At 41.2% G+C, this 15,223-nt stretch overlaps 1 protein-coding gene across 4 annotated transcripts; it reads left to right on the top strand.

Annotated features, from left to right (window-relative positions):
• Positions 1-207: 207 nt before the first annotated feature.
• nup58 (nucleoporin 58) lies at positions 208-14,044 on the top strand. Of its 4 annotated transcripts, XM_035142547.2 has the most exons (14): positions 208-636; positions 1,011-1,219; positions 2,231-2,263; positions 2,353-2,628; positions 2,875-3,037; positions 3,156-3,221; positions 3,442-3,616; positions 4,269-4,348; positions 4,507-4,625; positions 4,948-5,030; positions 5,288-5,489; positions 11,112-11,195; positions 11,924-12,022; positions 12,459-14,044. In XM_035142547.2, the coding sequence occupies exons 1-14, from the start codon at positions 557-559 to the stop codon at positions 12,626-12,628; spliced, it is 1,839 nt and encodes a 612-aa protein (XP_034998438.1). In that variant the 5' UTR covers positions 208-556; the 3' UTR covers positions 12,629-14,044. The 4 variants fall into 4 exon arrangements, with proteins under 4 accessions (XP_034998438.1, XP_034998439.1, XP_034998441.1 ...); XM_035142548.2 differs by lacking the exon at positions 11,112-11,195; XM_035142550.2 differs by lacking the exon at positions 11,924-12,022 and having other exon boundaries at positions 210-636.
• The last annotated feature ends 1,179 nt before the right edge of the window (positions 14,045-15,223 follow it).

Here is a 15,223-nt window from a genome sequence, read left to right as displayed (position 1 = left end):
AGATTCTGAGTGAAAACAATACCAATCTTGAAATTACTCCAATACATGTATCTACCATATTTTCTTATGTCTCACATTTTTATAAATGTTATTTTGAAAGTAATACCGGAAGCAATTTGTGTGCCTCTATCGTGAGTAAGTTGCTGTGGGAACATCCGGAAGTACCCGAGACCGGATGTAAATCACGCGACACGGAAACAAGTGATATGGACGACGGGAAATGTAGTTGGAGGAAAGATTACCCGAAATGCAACAGCATTGGGGGAAATACCAGCCAGGCGGGCAATAGGAAAAGAAGCAGCACGCGAGGATTCGAACTGTGACGTTTGGCACATAAACAGAACTAAAGAAGAAGAAAAGAAGAGCGGAAACCAAGCGGACTTCAGTTTTACAACCGCCGTGTTTCTGTTGTGTTCTGAGTCAAGATTAATCCGCAGATCCGTCTCTCACGCCGGTGTCACTCATGGCTAACTAGCGTGTTAGCTGTGATGCTGGATCATCTCGGCTAAAAGCTGAAGTCCAGATAAGCTGCTCGGTGATTAATGTTAAATAAACAATGTCCGGCTTCAACTTTGCATCGGGGACCCTCGGTCCAGCCACCGCGGGCGGGGGGTTCGCCTTCGGAGCAGCAACCAGGTGATGACATGTTGTCAGTTAGCATACTTAGCTAGCGCTGCCCATAGCCGGAGTAAACCGGTGTTTGTGTTGGAAGTCATGTTTCCTCTTCAAGTTGCGTGACGTTTTGTTGCAGAACACGTCACCGACTATCATTTAATTTGTTATATTTCAATTACAATGCATATAGTAAACAGTAGGAGGGCATGTGCTCTTACAATCACCTGTTTTGAATTCCCACATGTCTTTTAAGCTCAAATCCTCATGTGATGTTCATTTACAAGCTCCATCACTTAAGTGGTTTGTCAATAAATTGTATTTCTCTTCGTATCATCAACGCAACGATAGATGATTCCGCCCTATGTTTTACTCTGATACCCTTTCTCCCCGTCCAGTGCACCTGCAGCCAGCACCGGTGGCTTCTCCTTTGGGTCTGCTCTTGGCGCAGCAGCAGCTCCCCCGGCCTCCATAGCCAACACCACCGCGTCTCTGGGCCTCGGCGGCGGCCTCGGCGGCAGCCTCTTCGCTCAGAAGCCCGCAGGAGGGTTGTCGTTCAACACGCCTGCCCAAACTAACACCATCCCACAGGCCCAGTTCCAACCTGGTATGAAAATATACATTCCCTGTCACCGCTTGGGATCAGATCTCACTGCGAATAAACAATCCACGGATTTTCTCCGGATTTACGAGACGAGCGGCGACAACACGCGGACTTCTGCGACGCGTTTTTGTAAACGTTTAACAGACGATCCCCTCCGACCTCCACACTCGTTGCCCTGAAGCGATTAGTCACTTCCATGTGTTTTTGTTTTTTTTCAGATTCAGCGGGATTGTGGTCTGGGGTTGTGATTGGATTATTGAATGATTGTGGGTGTGACTTTGGAAGACGTGAATGAATTCTCTGATAGGTGGACTGTGACATGATCCATCACTGGTCGCTACAGGTGTAACGTGCAACATCTGCTAAGTTTAAATGGATTTATAGTTTTTTGATAACAGTTTCATATGTTTATTGTGAAAAGAAACATAAGTTTTGTTATATTAGTGATGTAAAGAGCTCAACAGGCTGCAGATGTTGCAGGGTGTGGGGAGTCTCTGCCTGAAACCGTGGACATTTAGCCTCGTGATTTCGGTCTCGGTTTGAGAATCGTTACAGCCCTAATTAGCTAATTAAAAATAAGTGGTAAATGGTCTTTTATAGTTTTAATAACCCCTCAAAGCCCTTTTAAACTACAGTTTTGCCATTCACACAGTACATCCACGTGCAGCACTTTCCCTATCACACCACTTACACACTGGGGTGTGACATGCTCGACATCCTGAGCCACAGCCATTGAAAAAACATACTTGTTTCGGTTCATTGTGACACTACAGCTCAGAGGATGTCAGCTGATGTGACCACGTGCATCAAAGACCACCTCTGAATGCGGTCACATGGACACATTGAGGACGCATTTGGGTGTGTTCAGACCTTTACTTAGCGCTGACCCCAGATCAATCGGGATGGATGAAAATACTGAGTCTGAACGGGGTCTAAGACATCGTCAGCAAAATTAAGTCCTTGTCCTCTGGCACCTGCATCCTTGTCTCATAATGTGTTCTTGTTCCCCTTCAGGCCCTGCTGCACCCACCACAGGCCTTACATTAGGTATGTTTGTGTTTCTGAGATGTTTGAGCAGTAGGACATTTGAAACCTAACTAGGTTATAGTTAATTTGTACCTCTACACTTCTCCTAGGTGCTCCAGCCGCCTCGGTTGCCCCCGCAGGCTTTAGCCTAGCTTTCAACAAGCCCACCGCCTCAGCAACACCATTCTCCCTCACCGCCTCCACCGCCTCGTCAGCCCCTGCTGGGGCAGGTTTAACGTTTGGTTCAGTCCTGACATCCATGGCTCCGCAGCAGCCTGCAGCCACGGCCTTCACCCTCGGTCTTGGTGCCGCCACAACAACCACCTCAGCAGCCTTAGCGGGCCCATCACTGGGCGGGGGGCTCTTCTCCAACACAGCCTCTACAGGTGAGATGCAGACAGCTGGCCAAACACATATAATGTAAATGAAAGTTTTTTTGTAAAGCTAATAAGAAATTTTCATACAGAAGCTCATCCTTAAATGTTTTTGAAGTTTTGTGAAAGCAGCCAAGAAACGTTTTTGGGACCTTTACATAGAACTATGAGGACATGTAGCTGCAGTGGTTTCGATAATAACTCAACTGTCTTTACTTAAGTCTGTCTTTAATATAAGGTGTTTGCTTGGTTTTGTAGGTTTGGGTCAGACACTTGGAGGAGGCAGCTTGACGTTAGGTTCTCTGTTAGCAACCTCCACAGCTGTATCAGTGGCCCCTGCCCCCAGCGTTGGCCTGGGAGGAGTCGACTTCAGCACTTCATCAGAGAATAAAAGTGACTCATCGTCTGGAGCCAACGCACAGTAAGCATTATTATAATGGAAATGCTTGATCGACTGTACAGTAATATAAAAAAATGTTAACAGCTGTTTTGTTTCTGAGTGGCTTCCTATCCTGAAAAACATTTCCTCTCTCCCTCAGGGACAGTAAAGCTCTAAAAGATGAAAATTTGCCCCCAGTCATTTGTCAGGATGTGGACAATTTCCAGTAAGTGTTGCTGCATGTGCATTTATTGCTTCAATGCAGACACGGTTGATGACTTCTTCTTGTGCCCATGGGTTTTTCCAAGTGCTGGTGCATAGATTTGTAAAACCCATCATTCACATTTGATTAAATTATAAACACTTGCTGCTGATGATGTATAACTGGAAAATAGGTTTTCTGTTGTCTTAGTATTTTCTAATGGTCTTTATTTTTCTTTCAATAGAAAATTTGTGAAAGAGCAGAAACAGGTTCAGGAGGACATCAGCAGGATGTCATCTAAGGGCATCTCGAAAGTCCAGGATGACATCAAGAGTCTCAAACAGCTTCTCTCTGTCAACGCCAGTGGTCTGCAGCGCCAAGCTCTGGCCATCGATAAGTTAAAGCTGGAGACGGCGCAGGTACAAACAGTACATGTCACACTCAAGTCTAAGTGGGAGATGTCAGTGTTTCCCACAGAATTAAATTCCATGTGAGGCATTGGTGCTGGTGGTCGAGCCAGTGGTTTAATTTAGCGGCTCTGTGCTTGTAAAATATCCAGCGTATACTCTGCAGAGCATGTGCGGGAAGGGTAGGCTACTTCAACTTATCTACAATTATGAGGAAGTGTTAATAATTAGAAGACTGATGTTCCTTCATCTGTTGTACTTGACATAGATCAACTATATACTTAAAAAGTCTTAAATTTCACTAATTGAAACCTGCAGAAACCCAGATTATGTCAGCACACTGTTTCTGCCCTAATAAAATAGTTGATCTCTATGTTAACCTGTTTGTAGATGCTGTTAAATATTTTCAGTCACAAAGTATAAATAGAATTCACTGAATTTGCTCCAGGTCTACACCATAGTGAATATAAGTGGTATTTCCCTAAAGGTTATGGCTACAGACAAATCTACTTCTTTGAGAGAGCAGTAATTGTTTAGGTTGTCAACTGTGTGCGGTTTTCACACCATGACCTGAAATGTAGAAAGGGATCTAGAATAAATCCTGAGGTTATACAGAGTCTATCAATACAGAAATTGGACCATGCTCTTTTCCTTTCTTCTTAAGGAGCTGAAAAATGCTGACATAGCACTGCGGACACAAAAGACTCCCCCTGGACTTCAACATGAAAACACTGCACCATCTGAGTAAGTAAACCAAGCAAATCAAAAGGGGTTTAGGAATACTGCAATCAGATGGATTTATTTATCCAAACTTGTTTATATTTAACCCTGTTTTAAATGAAAACTTTTAAATTTGTCCAAATTTGATCTGCTGCGTTAATTTCACATCTTTCTGTGTGTAGTTATTTCCGCAGTCTGGTTGAACAGTTCGAGGTGCAGTTGCAACAGTACCGCCAGCAGATAGAGGAGCTAGAAAACCACCTGACGACGCAGAGCAGTGGCTCCCACATCACCCCTCAGGGTAAGCAGGGTTTTCTCAAGGTGACTTGGATTCAGACCAGCCTAGGAGGGTTGAATGGCAGCCAACATTAGGTGCTGCAATTAAGTCTCATAACAAAAGGGAAAAGAGTGATGAGAGGACATTTGCATTTTCTTTAATGTATATTTGTTTAATTTCCAAGTTAAACACTGATCGAAATCTTAATCAAAACAAACTGACAACTACAGTGCCATTGACTTACAGTTACTGGTTCTTGCCGATCATTATTTCTTGCTCTTTTTTTCCACTACTTTTCAATTGATCTGCTCACAGATAATGATATTTTGGGATGTTTTCTTTCCAGACTTGACCTTGGCCATGCAGAAGTTGTACCAGACATTTGTTGCTCAGGCCGCCCAGCTCCAGTCAGTTCATGAAAATGTCAAGGTCAGTTCTTTACCTCCAGCTTTGTCTGAAATTGTTTTTAAAAATTGTTATGATTTTAGAATTGTTAGTTTAAAATAAGTTTACTAAGGCAGAGTGCAGAGGCATTCATGATCATCAGCTTTAAGTTGAGTAAAATCTGATTATCTTGTTGTACAAAATCCTGTTAAGTTGTCAAGATTCCAAACCCAATGTCATGGTAGTATAATGTTGTGTAATTTACTTTTTTCTTTTATCCGCCGTCATATCTCACATTGTAGATCTTGAAGCATCAGTACCTCTCCTTCCGCCGAGCCTTCCTGGAAGACTCCACAGACGTCTTCGAGTCCAAACGGGCCTCCAACAGGAAGTGGCAGAGCACGCCGCGAGTCACAACTGGGCCCACCCCATTCTCCAGTGTGCCCAACGCCGCAGCAGTTGCCATGGCAGCCACGTTGACCCAGCAACAGCAGCCAACTACAGGTCTGACTGCCTTCAAGTTCTAGAAAGTTCTCAGCTTCACCTTGTAAAGAAGTATGAAGGAGGGAGAGGAGGAAAAAAAAACAATTATTGGAGAGGACAGATGATTTTGGGAACAAAAAATCCAGAAGGGCACAGACAAATGATAACAGGAAATTAAAAACAGCCTTAGCTGGTACAAAGATAGTGTCTGTACTTTATCCAGTGAAAGAAAAGAGGGAGAAAGGGAGAGATGAGATAAATCTGTCGCTAAACTCCGACAGGAAACCTTTGTGCTGCCTTACCACCTTGTCTCTGACTGTTGAATAGTTAGGCATGTCTATGTTGTGCGCCTTACAGTAACACATTGACATTTTATAGATGGCCACAGTGTGAATTCAATACCAGAGTCTGGCCAGTGTTGGTACGAAGCCTGAACATACAGACAACGAATGTCATACATACCCTGATAATACAGCAAATCCCTTCACCCGTTTCCTCTCTTTGTCTCTGTGCACTCTCTAATGGGATGTGAGATATGAGGCTGACATTATTGAAGAAATTATACAGTACAAGAGAAAGTCCAACTATCTCTATTTTATCAACTTGAATCTAAGTTATTATTAGATCTTCTGTATCTCATTGAGTTGGGATGTGTGTGTTTTGCTTGAAATGAGCCGAATCAGTGAAGGAAGTTATGTAGTGGAATTGGACAGTTTCTTTGAAAAAGAATATGTCGGGTGATCAGTTAATGTTTAAATGATCAATTTATTGTAATGTGGCTCTTAAGTAAGGAGTCTCCAATTGTTGCCAAATGGCATCAGTTTTCTTCACTGACTCCCAAACATGTTTTTAATACAGAGCTAATATAAAGATTGTGATGCCACTGTTCATAGAAGCTAAAGCTTCTCTTGTTCTTACCATGTGGGTTCAGGCTCAAATAAAATCTATATGAATAGTTTATTCAACGCAGTATTAATATCCAGCATAAGCATAAAGACGACGACTGAGCAGTATGATTCGCTGCCTCCTGTGTTTTACAGGTTTGTTTGGGGATGGGTACAATCCCACAGAGTATGTAGATGAGCCCTACACACTAATGTTATAACCTTATAGTTTCCGCCACATCAGCACGCAGTGGTACACAAATATACTTTTACCTAAACATTTAACAAATGACTTGGTTAAGTAAAGTAGTGTCCATTATGGTTGTTGCCCACATCTTTGATGTGCTGAACACATTTTCAGCCTTTTTTGTAGGCTTTGATTTGAATGCCATTTCACTGGCATATCAGGGCACCCACTTTTGATTAACAAAATTAAGCGACTCTGTATATTAGCATGTTTCCGATGTTGTTTTTTTTGTAAACTTTGAAAGATGTGTAGTAAAACTTTGAAAGCAATATTTTAATTGGTTCAGGTTACAAAGGCAGCATAGTTTAATATTTTTTGCAAAAAACTGCAAATTTCTCCTTCATTCCTTTGACAATAGTCTGCAAATTTGCTCAGAAGCTAAAACAGTTTTTCCCCAGACAAAATATGTGACCAATTATTTTCAGTGTAATACCATTACAACATTGAAATACATTTGATCACGTAGCAGGGCATTCAGAAGCTATTCTGAATTAGCATTTTGGTGATTTAATCATGTGCTGAGTAGGAATGGGAATATTCTTTACATCCATTGCTTAACCATAGATTGCACACACAAGGCTCTTCACAAAGAAGATCCAGATTCACTGTCAATATTTAGCATAAGTTATCATCCCTATTGCCAAAGAGTGTTTTATTCTCTAATATTTGACTCATAAACAAATGATCACTAGAGCTATTCCGATGCCATTTTTTTTCTCTGATACGGATTTTGATACCTGGATAATGACACCTTTGCTGACAGCTGATACCAAGTACCAATTTCTGATTTCCAATGAAAGCAAATTGCAGTATTATCTGGGCAAAACTAATCTACTTTAAAGACATGGTATCGGATTAGTACATAGATTTTTCTACAGTATCGGAGGCATTTCCAATGCTGGTATCAGCACATCTGTACTGATCACAAGTGGATGTCTTAGTCTCTTCAGTATTTATTACCTATTTATTTCTAGTTTATTTTTGTAAATTTCTGTAGCTTATACTTGGAACGGCAGAGTGGCACGTATCAAAGCACATAAAACACTAACCACGCAGCTCTACTTCAAGCTGTTTCTCGTTTGACCCTTGTATGTGTCAGCGCGGTGGATGATTGTGCAGCCAAAAGCTTGTTTCAAGTTTGTCCCTCATCAGACATAAGCTGAAAGGTGCCAAAAGACTCAGGACTGAAACTATTTAATTGCCTGAAATGAAAATTTAAACAAATGTTTTTCCATTCCTGCACACATACTTAATCTTGTGAAAGTGAGACTGATAACATTTTAAAGATTAGCCCAGTTCTTTGTCACTGGATACACAATTTTTTTTTTTATACAATCAAGTGTTGTGAACAAAGATCAGAAGTTGATTATTTAAGCTTCATGTACAATATGAAGAATCTGTATTATCTCACCGTTGAGTACTAAAATGCATTGTGTTGGTTTGCTTGTCCACTGTTACTTGATTTAAGCTGTGTCACATAAGGGCTACTGTCAAGTGTAACCGGGCTGGTTCATTTTATATTTCCAATAAGTTCGATGAAAAGGCTAAAAGTGCTGTTCACAAGGTGTAATTTCAGGTATTTTATCCAAGGTGGAGGTTCTTTGTATGGACTTTGGTGAAATAGGAAATGTTTGTAGTTGAGCTGAGGTAGTTTGGTAGTTTTCAGAGAAAGATGTTTGCTGCTCACACTGGTCCGTCAGTGCCAGTGAGATCCATTGGTGCCAAATGGAACAGACCGGAGTGTGGTCAGACTGAATGTCCTCATCTCTTTATTGTCGCACTGTTTGATGTTGAAAGGACACAGCGTTGCTTCATGTAGATTATTCTGATGAGAGTTTTTGGCACACAGGAGTGCCGACAGAGAAATGTGGTTCATCAACAGTTTTTCAATTCTCTCTAGGGGCTGTCACTTTTTTTTTTTTTTTTTTAAATCAAGTTAGAATAAATTGGACACACAATTCATTTGAATGTATTCAAATTCCCCCTCCTGGCACACGCAGACAGATAAAGTTCCACTCGTCTGTCGTGCCTCCTCCGCTTCCTCATTTGGTGGAGAGCGAACAGGAGAGCCTGCAGACTAGTTGTCGTTGAACAGTGAAGGCTCATTAAAACTAGACGTCAGATGCGGATACAGACAGGCCCTCTGTCCAGGGCTGGGCGATGTGACTTCAAATCAATATCACGATTACTTCAAAATTGTTTCCCCTCAGGACGGCTTTGCTTGCTAGCGTCCTCCATTTCCGTAACAAAACAATGCAACATTACTGCCTTACTCTACTAATCAAGAGATCAAGAGCGCAGGCAACAGGTCACGCTGAGTGAGCGCTCTCTGCTGGATCACAATGCAAACTCCTTCAGTTAAAATATGAATCCTCCCCCCCAAGTTCAAATTTTGAATAAAAAGTGACAGCTCGCGTTCACTCGTCTGTGTATTGCTGCAAGTCATGGTGATACTCTCTTGAAAAAACAGCTGCTTTGGACATTCCAGTTCTCTGTTAAACAACACTTACGTTTTGTGGGATTGAGAAACAGTTTTGGACTGAGCTGGATGTCTGTTAGCTGAATTGCAGAGTTGCCCAGAAACTTTTACTTTTTCCGTGGTTTAGGTTGGACTTTAACATATTGTCTTCCAAATCTCTACATTCATACTTGACACAACAATGATTATAATGATTATGTGATATAGTTATTGGTCTTTCGAAGCTGGTTGGGCCTTTAAGTTATTAGTAGATATCCTCTCAATCTCTGTCAGTAACATGTACAGTATGCAACTGCTGACTGCTGTATTTTCTCGAATGCCATTACAACAGCAGGGGTGATCCCATTTACCTCTTTTTTTTTTTTTTTTAACAAGTGAAGGAATTAAAATGTGATTTTATTACTTTTTTGAGTACTAGCACCACAATTTGCCTACAGTGCTCAACTAAATGTGAGTTATTCTGAAACCAGAGAATCATGAATGGCTTATATGGTATTTTTCTTCTTTTTTTAGTGTGTGTGTGTTGAGCTTCAGCAGAGCAGTTCACCAAAATGGGCTCAATGAGTCGATAAGATCCAGACGGTCTGGTCTTTTGAATGGTTGGCTGTTACTGTTTGGAATGTTTCTTTCCTTTTTGACTATCATATGCTTACATTATGCCTTTTTTGCAGTGGTTTTTCTACATGTGGAGCTACGACTCCAGTTACAGGTTTTCATTGTTGGGGTGGGGAAATGAGTCAGTCTCTTGTGATGTCTTCTGTGCCAAGCTACACCTTAATTAATGTTTACCTGAAAATGACACTACTTCTTTAAACAGTCACCTCACCTACGTCCGACTTAATCCAAGTATTTGCAGCCTGTAAGCATGTGTGAATTTATCCAAGGTCTTGTCTTGGTGTGTTTTTAAACCTCAAAGAATGTCTAAGAATACACTGAAAGTATTTAAACAAACACAAACCACAAAGGTTGGTGTGTTCCTGTTGGACGATGGCCCATATTAACCTCCACAGGCAAACTAACATATCAATACGTTTAATTTATTTTGACGATTTCACAGAGAGGCAGGTACAGATGCCAAATCCACAGTTCTTATCTAACTCTTGAGTGCTTTTACTTGTAGATGAATGTGTTTGAACCTATATAACCAATGCCTGTTGATGCAGTATAGTTAATATATAATATGGTGTGCCTTTTCAAACTATATTCAACAGTTGTGTGATTTTTTCTTTTTTTTTTTTTTTGGTGTATGCTAGTTCATTCACTCTCAGAAATTCTTAAAATTTTTGAAACTTGTCCAATGCAGTAGCAGTTAGCAATTAACAATCAATCCTGTTCAAAACTGTTTGTTTGTGTTTTAATGTAAGTGGACTTGCATATTAAATTGACAATAAATCCATTTTTAAACAAAGAAACGTTTGTCCTTGTTTCTTTTTCGACTGAAGTTGATGTAAGAATGCGGACTAATTGGACATTTGATTGTACAAAAAGGAAAAAAAAAAAATTGCAAAGAGGAAAAAGACAAGTTTCTGAGTGAAAGAACTAGCAGCATTTTTTATTTCCACAGTGTCAGCAATAGTAACTGCACTGCAATACCAGGGATAGTAGTCTAAAACAATATTTCTAAAGGGCATATATTTCTGAAAGCATTGTGCATTGCCTGATTCTGCAGATACACTGTGGTAATGATGGGATTACAGATTAGTTACTTAGCAAACACAACCATGATACGGTGGATAAATGTTTAACCATCTACTGCACATTGTTTCTTCGAGGTACTTAGAAAAACAACTTATTAAAAACCTGCTTGATTGGGATTCCTTAATTTTTTTTTTTTATATAAAGGCAAGCATCTTTACAGAGTGAAAAAAGTTAGTTTCACCAGACAGTAGTTCAAGTTACAAAATGTGTTTTTTTTTTGCCATGGTGATCGTTTCCTGCCAGATATTTTGTGTCAGAGGAGAGGAGGAACACAATTGACCTCACACACAACACATTCAGAGGAGTAAAGGATATGCTCTCTCTCCGTGCCTTAGGGACCCAGGCACCCTTGGGGGCAGGGTTTGGAAACCCCTTTGCCTCGGCAGTGGGCAGTAGCTTGGGCTCTTCTACCCTTGGAGGTATTACCTCAGTTATTATTATTTTCTTTTTTAAATGAATGTTCCCTTTAACTTTGCCCTTTCCTTACACACTTTACCATCTAATGTCAGACAGCTATTTTCGATAGAGCCTTTGTGTTCTTGTGTAACGTTTAGTGTAGGTAGTGTGTGTGTGTGTGTGTGTGTGTGTGTGTCTGAGAGAGTGTTGCAATCAATGCTTGGCAGTTTTTATTTTTTATTTTCCCTGTTCTTCCTCATACAAGAAGCCAAGTGCGTTCACACCACAAGAAAACTAAACAAACCCATGTCACTGTTTACATTCACATGTGACTCATTGGCTGGAAGACACCTTTGGTGGAAAAAGAATCACCCGTCGAGCTATTCTAAAACTAATCTGTGTGTATATGCTACTCAAACATCTGGCAAATCCACTTGACAGTGTGGGAACAAGTGGTCTGAACGCACACAAAAGTTGGTGTGTTCTCTTGTGGCTGGTATGAAAACCCTGTTTTTCCCCTCACCCTCTGACCTTTGCTTTGCCATGCAGCGCTCTGTGGGTCATACTGCAGTGTCCCTGTCAGAAGTCAGGCTGTGTGAATGGTGCTGTATTGATCAGGCTGTGGCATTTGTTTTTGCGTACGTGTTTGCTCATACCTGCCTGTGTTTACCCTCTGAGGCGCTGCTGCTTGTGTTCGTTTCCAGTGTGTCAGGCCCACACAACTTACACCCGTATTACTTTTCCCCTACAGGTTTTGGTGGTGGGCCAGGATTTGGTGGGGTGGGGACTGGGGGTTCTTCTTTTGCCTTCTCCTCCACCAGTAAGCCCACAGGAGGCAGTCTGAGTGCAGGTACATACATACTGTATCTACCCCCCTTCATACCCAGTCCCCCAGAAATGACAGAGTCGGAACAGACTTCACTAGTCTACCTCCTAAGTTGTTATATTTCTCTAAGCATATGTCACTTAGAAGAAATTGGACATGCTTCCTATATAAACTAAATTAATCCTGAGCTTCAAAACAAAGTACTACTACTGTACTATTTATAGTTTTTCTGCTTCCCTCTCTGCTGTGAGAAGCCAACAACACCATCCTTTTAGTGTGCTGGCAGTTTGCTAGTTGACAGTTTAGGATAGGGGGTTTTACACCAGATGGACAAAATCTGTTCACAACTTAGCAAAAGTACTAGAATCCCTGGGTATTCTTTATTATCATTTGCTTGCTCCATTGTTTTAACTTCTCTTACATTTTATCTGTCCTCTGATGTGTGTCTTTGCTTTTCTAGGCTTTGGCAGCAGCAGCACCTCAGGCTTCAACTTCAGTAACCCCGGGATCAACCCCTCGGCCGGCCTGACCTTCGGCGTGTCGAACCCACCGGCCGCCGGCTTCGGCACGGGAGGGCCGCTTCTCCAGCTCAAGAAGCCCCCTGCTGGTAATAAAAGAGGCAAGAGATAGGAGCAGGGAAAGACAGAGAGAAGCCCTGCAACTGACCAGCATGGGGTTTGCACAGGGTAAAGCCTGGTCTCCCAAAAAGCATACAAGCATACAATAGTCCTCTTAGAACTAGCAGTCAAAGAAAATGTAAATCTGCTGAAATCATCAGGGACGTGATTGAATACAACGTCGAACAGCAACACAGGATCATAAAATCACATTGACCAGCTAGTGTCATCTTTCGCTCTCACACTGTTCTACATTGATTTCATTTAAATTAGTATTCTTCCAAATTTCAGTACTCATACAAAAAGTTGCCCATATTAACATGTTCTTCTCAGTTTTTTGTCAGTTACTTGGGCCTTTTATATTCGGTTACTCTGGGTCAATGCAGTAGATGTCTTTGGAAAGGCTAAAAATAGCGGCTGCATGAATGTAAATATGAGTTGCAGATTTGCATCACCTCAAAACTTCATGATCTGGAACGCTGCTATGCTTTTTGGGTTGCCAGCCACGGACAGAGTTGGGTCAAATACACGTCATATCAGCTCTGTGAGGAATTGCTTTAGTCTGAAAATTTTTACAAGGATGGATAAGCTTTTGCGCTTCGAGAGGGACAGTGCTAAAACATTCTATCAACTGGAAACCTGCACTGAAACGCCTCTCAAATGACGACGTGGCCCAAGTCTTGTCCAAGGAAGGGTTAGATAAGGTGTGAGGAGAAGAAGGTCATGGGGTATTGGTTGAGAACAGCAGAGTTGGTATCAGTGGGGGTTAGCATCTGATTCTGGATAGTTTTTTAGCCACAGGAGAATGTCCAGGGTGGGTTTTTTGGGGGAAGCACAGTTTTATTTTTGTACCAGGTTGAGAAAGAGACATTGGAGAGGGGTAAAAAAAAAAAAAAGGGGGACTACCACCTCGGTATCTAGTCCATATAACCTGTGTTGTTTGTTTTCTCTAGACTCCATCCTTATAATTGTTTAATTACTTTTTAGACACATTCTGTTTTCCCTGTGTACCACTGTAAGAAGTCGGGAGAGGAAACTGCGCTGCTTGTATTACACGGCTCCCGTAAGATGTTAAGTCAGCTGAATCTAAAAGGGATTTTCACGAGCAGATTCTACCCAAGCGACTAAGTTTATAGACGTGCTAGAACAAGTTTGCACTTGCCGGTGTATGTGACCTGACAGTGATTGTGTGAATGTGCATGTGTGTCCATCATAGTTGCTCGACTTCTGTTGTGGTTGTGTGGCGGTTAATCTGCTTTTTTAAACTGTCCCAAGTCTTTTCTGATACCAAATACTGGTAGTTGTACTATTATTTTCTAATCACAGTCTGTGTAAACCTGTATTTTCAAGAAGCTGTTTAATAATAAAATCTTCAATATGACGTCTTGCCTGTTTATGGCATCACTTCAATAAATGTGTTGACGCAGAATGTCAATGTGTTTGTCCAAATGTGTCTTTGGGTTCGCAACAGGTTCAATTTTAATTTGACAATAAAGACTCATAACAGATAATGAATTGTCAACGTTGCCTTTGCCTGCATCTACTTTATTTTCCTTGGCATTGCACAAAGATAGATATAGAATACGTTTCAGAAACTCAATGTATGGTTACAGAGTGTCTATTCCAGCTCGACAATTTTTAAAAGTTAAATTCAGTTCGGTCTTGTTTATAAAGAGACAAATTATAACATGATCTTGAGGCACGTTACAGAGCAAGAAACATTAGACAGACCTGGACTCTGGCTACACAGACGTCTGTTTAAAATGGTTGGGTTTAGAGGAGAGAAATTGGTTAGAGTGGGGAGAGGGACCAGGAACAGCTGTATATACTGGTCTATTCAAGAACTTCCAGACTGGTTTTTAGAATAACAAGAATAGCACTCAGTAGAGTGCATACCTCTGCCAAGGCCCAATCGTCCCCATATTAAATCAAGCTGCACCACATTACATACACTCATAGATTTAATCGAGATCTGTGCATTATTCTCCTGGAAAATGGGTGAAAATGTCAAACGCAGTGTTAAAGAAGGTTTTATAAAAAATCCTTTGAATCCTTTCAAAGATTGAATGTGCTCATTCTCGACCCACGTACCATCCTTTCACCAAGTTCCTGGAAATCTGCTGAGTGTTTTTTGTGTAATCCTGTTAACAAATGGACAAGGACGAACACATTACATTAAATGACATGTCATTTAGCTGACGCTTTTATCCAAAGCGACTTACAATTAGGGCATTTTTTGGGGTTCACCATGTTGCCCATGGACACTTGGGCAAGGGCTGGGATTTGAGCCGCTGACCTTCTGGTTGCAGAACTGAACTGCTCTACCCCCTGAGCCACAGCTTCCTGTAACACGTAAGCACTTGGGGGTGGTAATGATAGTAAATGTAATTGTTATTTCATCAGCAGTGATAGCAACACAAATAGTTATTAATACTAAATAATAATAATCATTGTTCGTTAGAAGTAGCAGATGTGGATCACGCAGCTCCAGATACCAGCAGAATAAGAGAAAAAGCACAAACTACGATATCCATCCATCCATCCATCCATCTCTTTCCTGACGTGTCAAGTCAAAATATCTGCTGTGAGGTACTCCTAACTGTAGGGG

The sequence above is a fragment of the Hippoglossus stenolepis genome, chromosome 19, assembly GCF_022539355.2.
Source record: "Hippoglossus stenolepis isolate QCI-W04-F060 chromosome 19, HSTE1.2, whole genome shotgun sequence".
Lineage (NCBI taxonomy): Eukaryota > Metazoa > Chordata > Actinopteri > Pleuronectiformes > Pleuronectidae > Hippoglossus > Hippoglossus stenolepis.
This window is presented reverse-complemented; position numbering and strand designations above follow the sequence as displayed.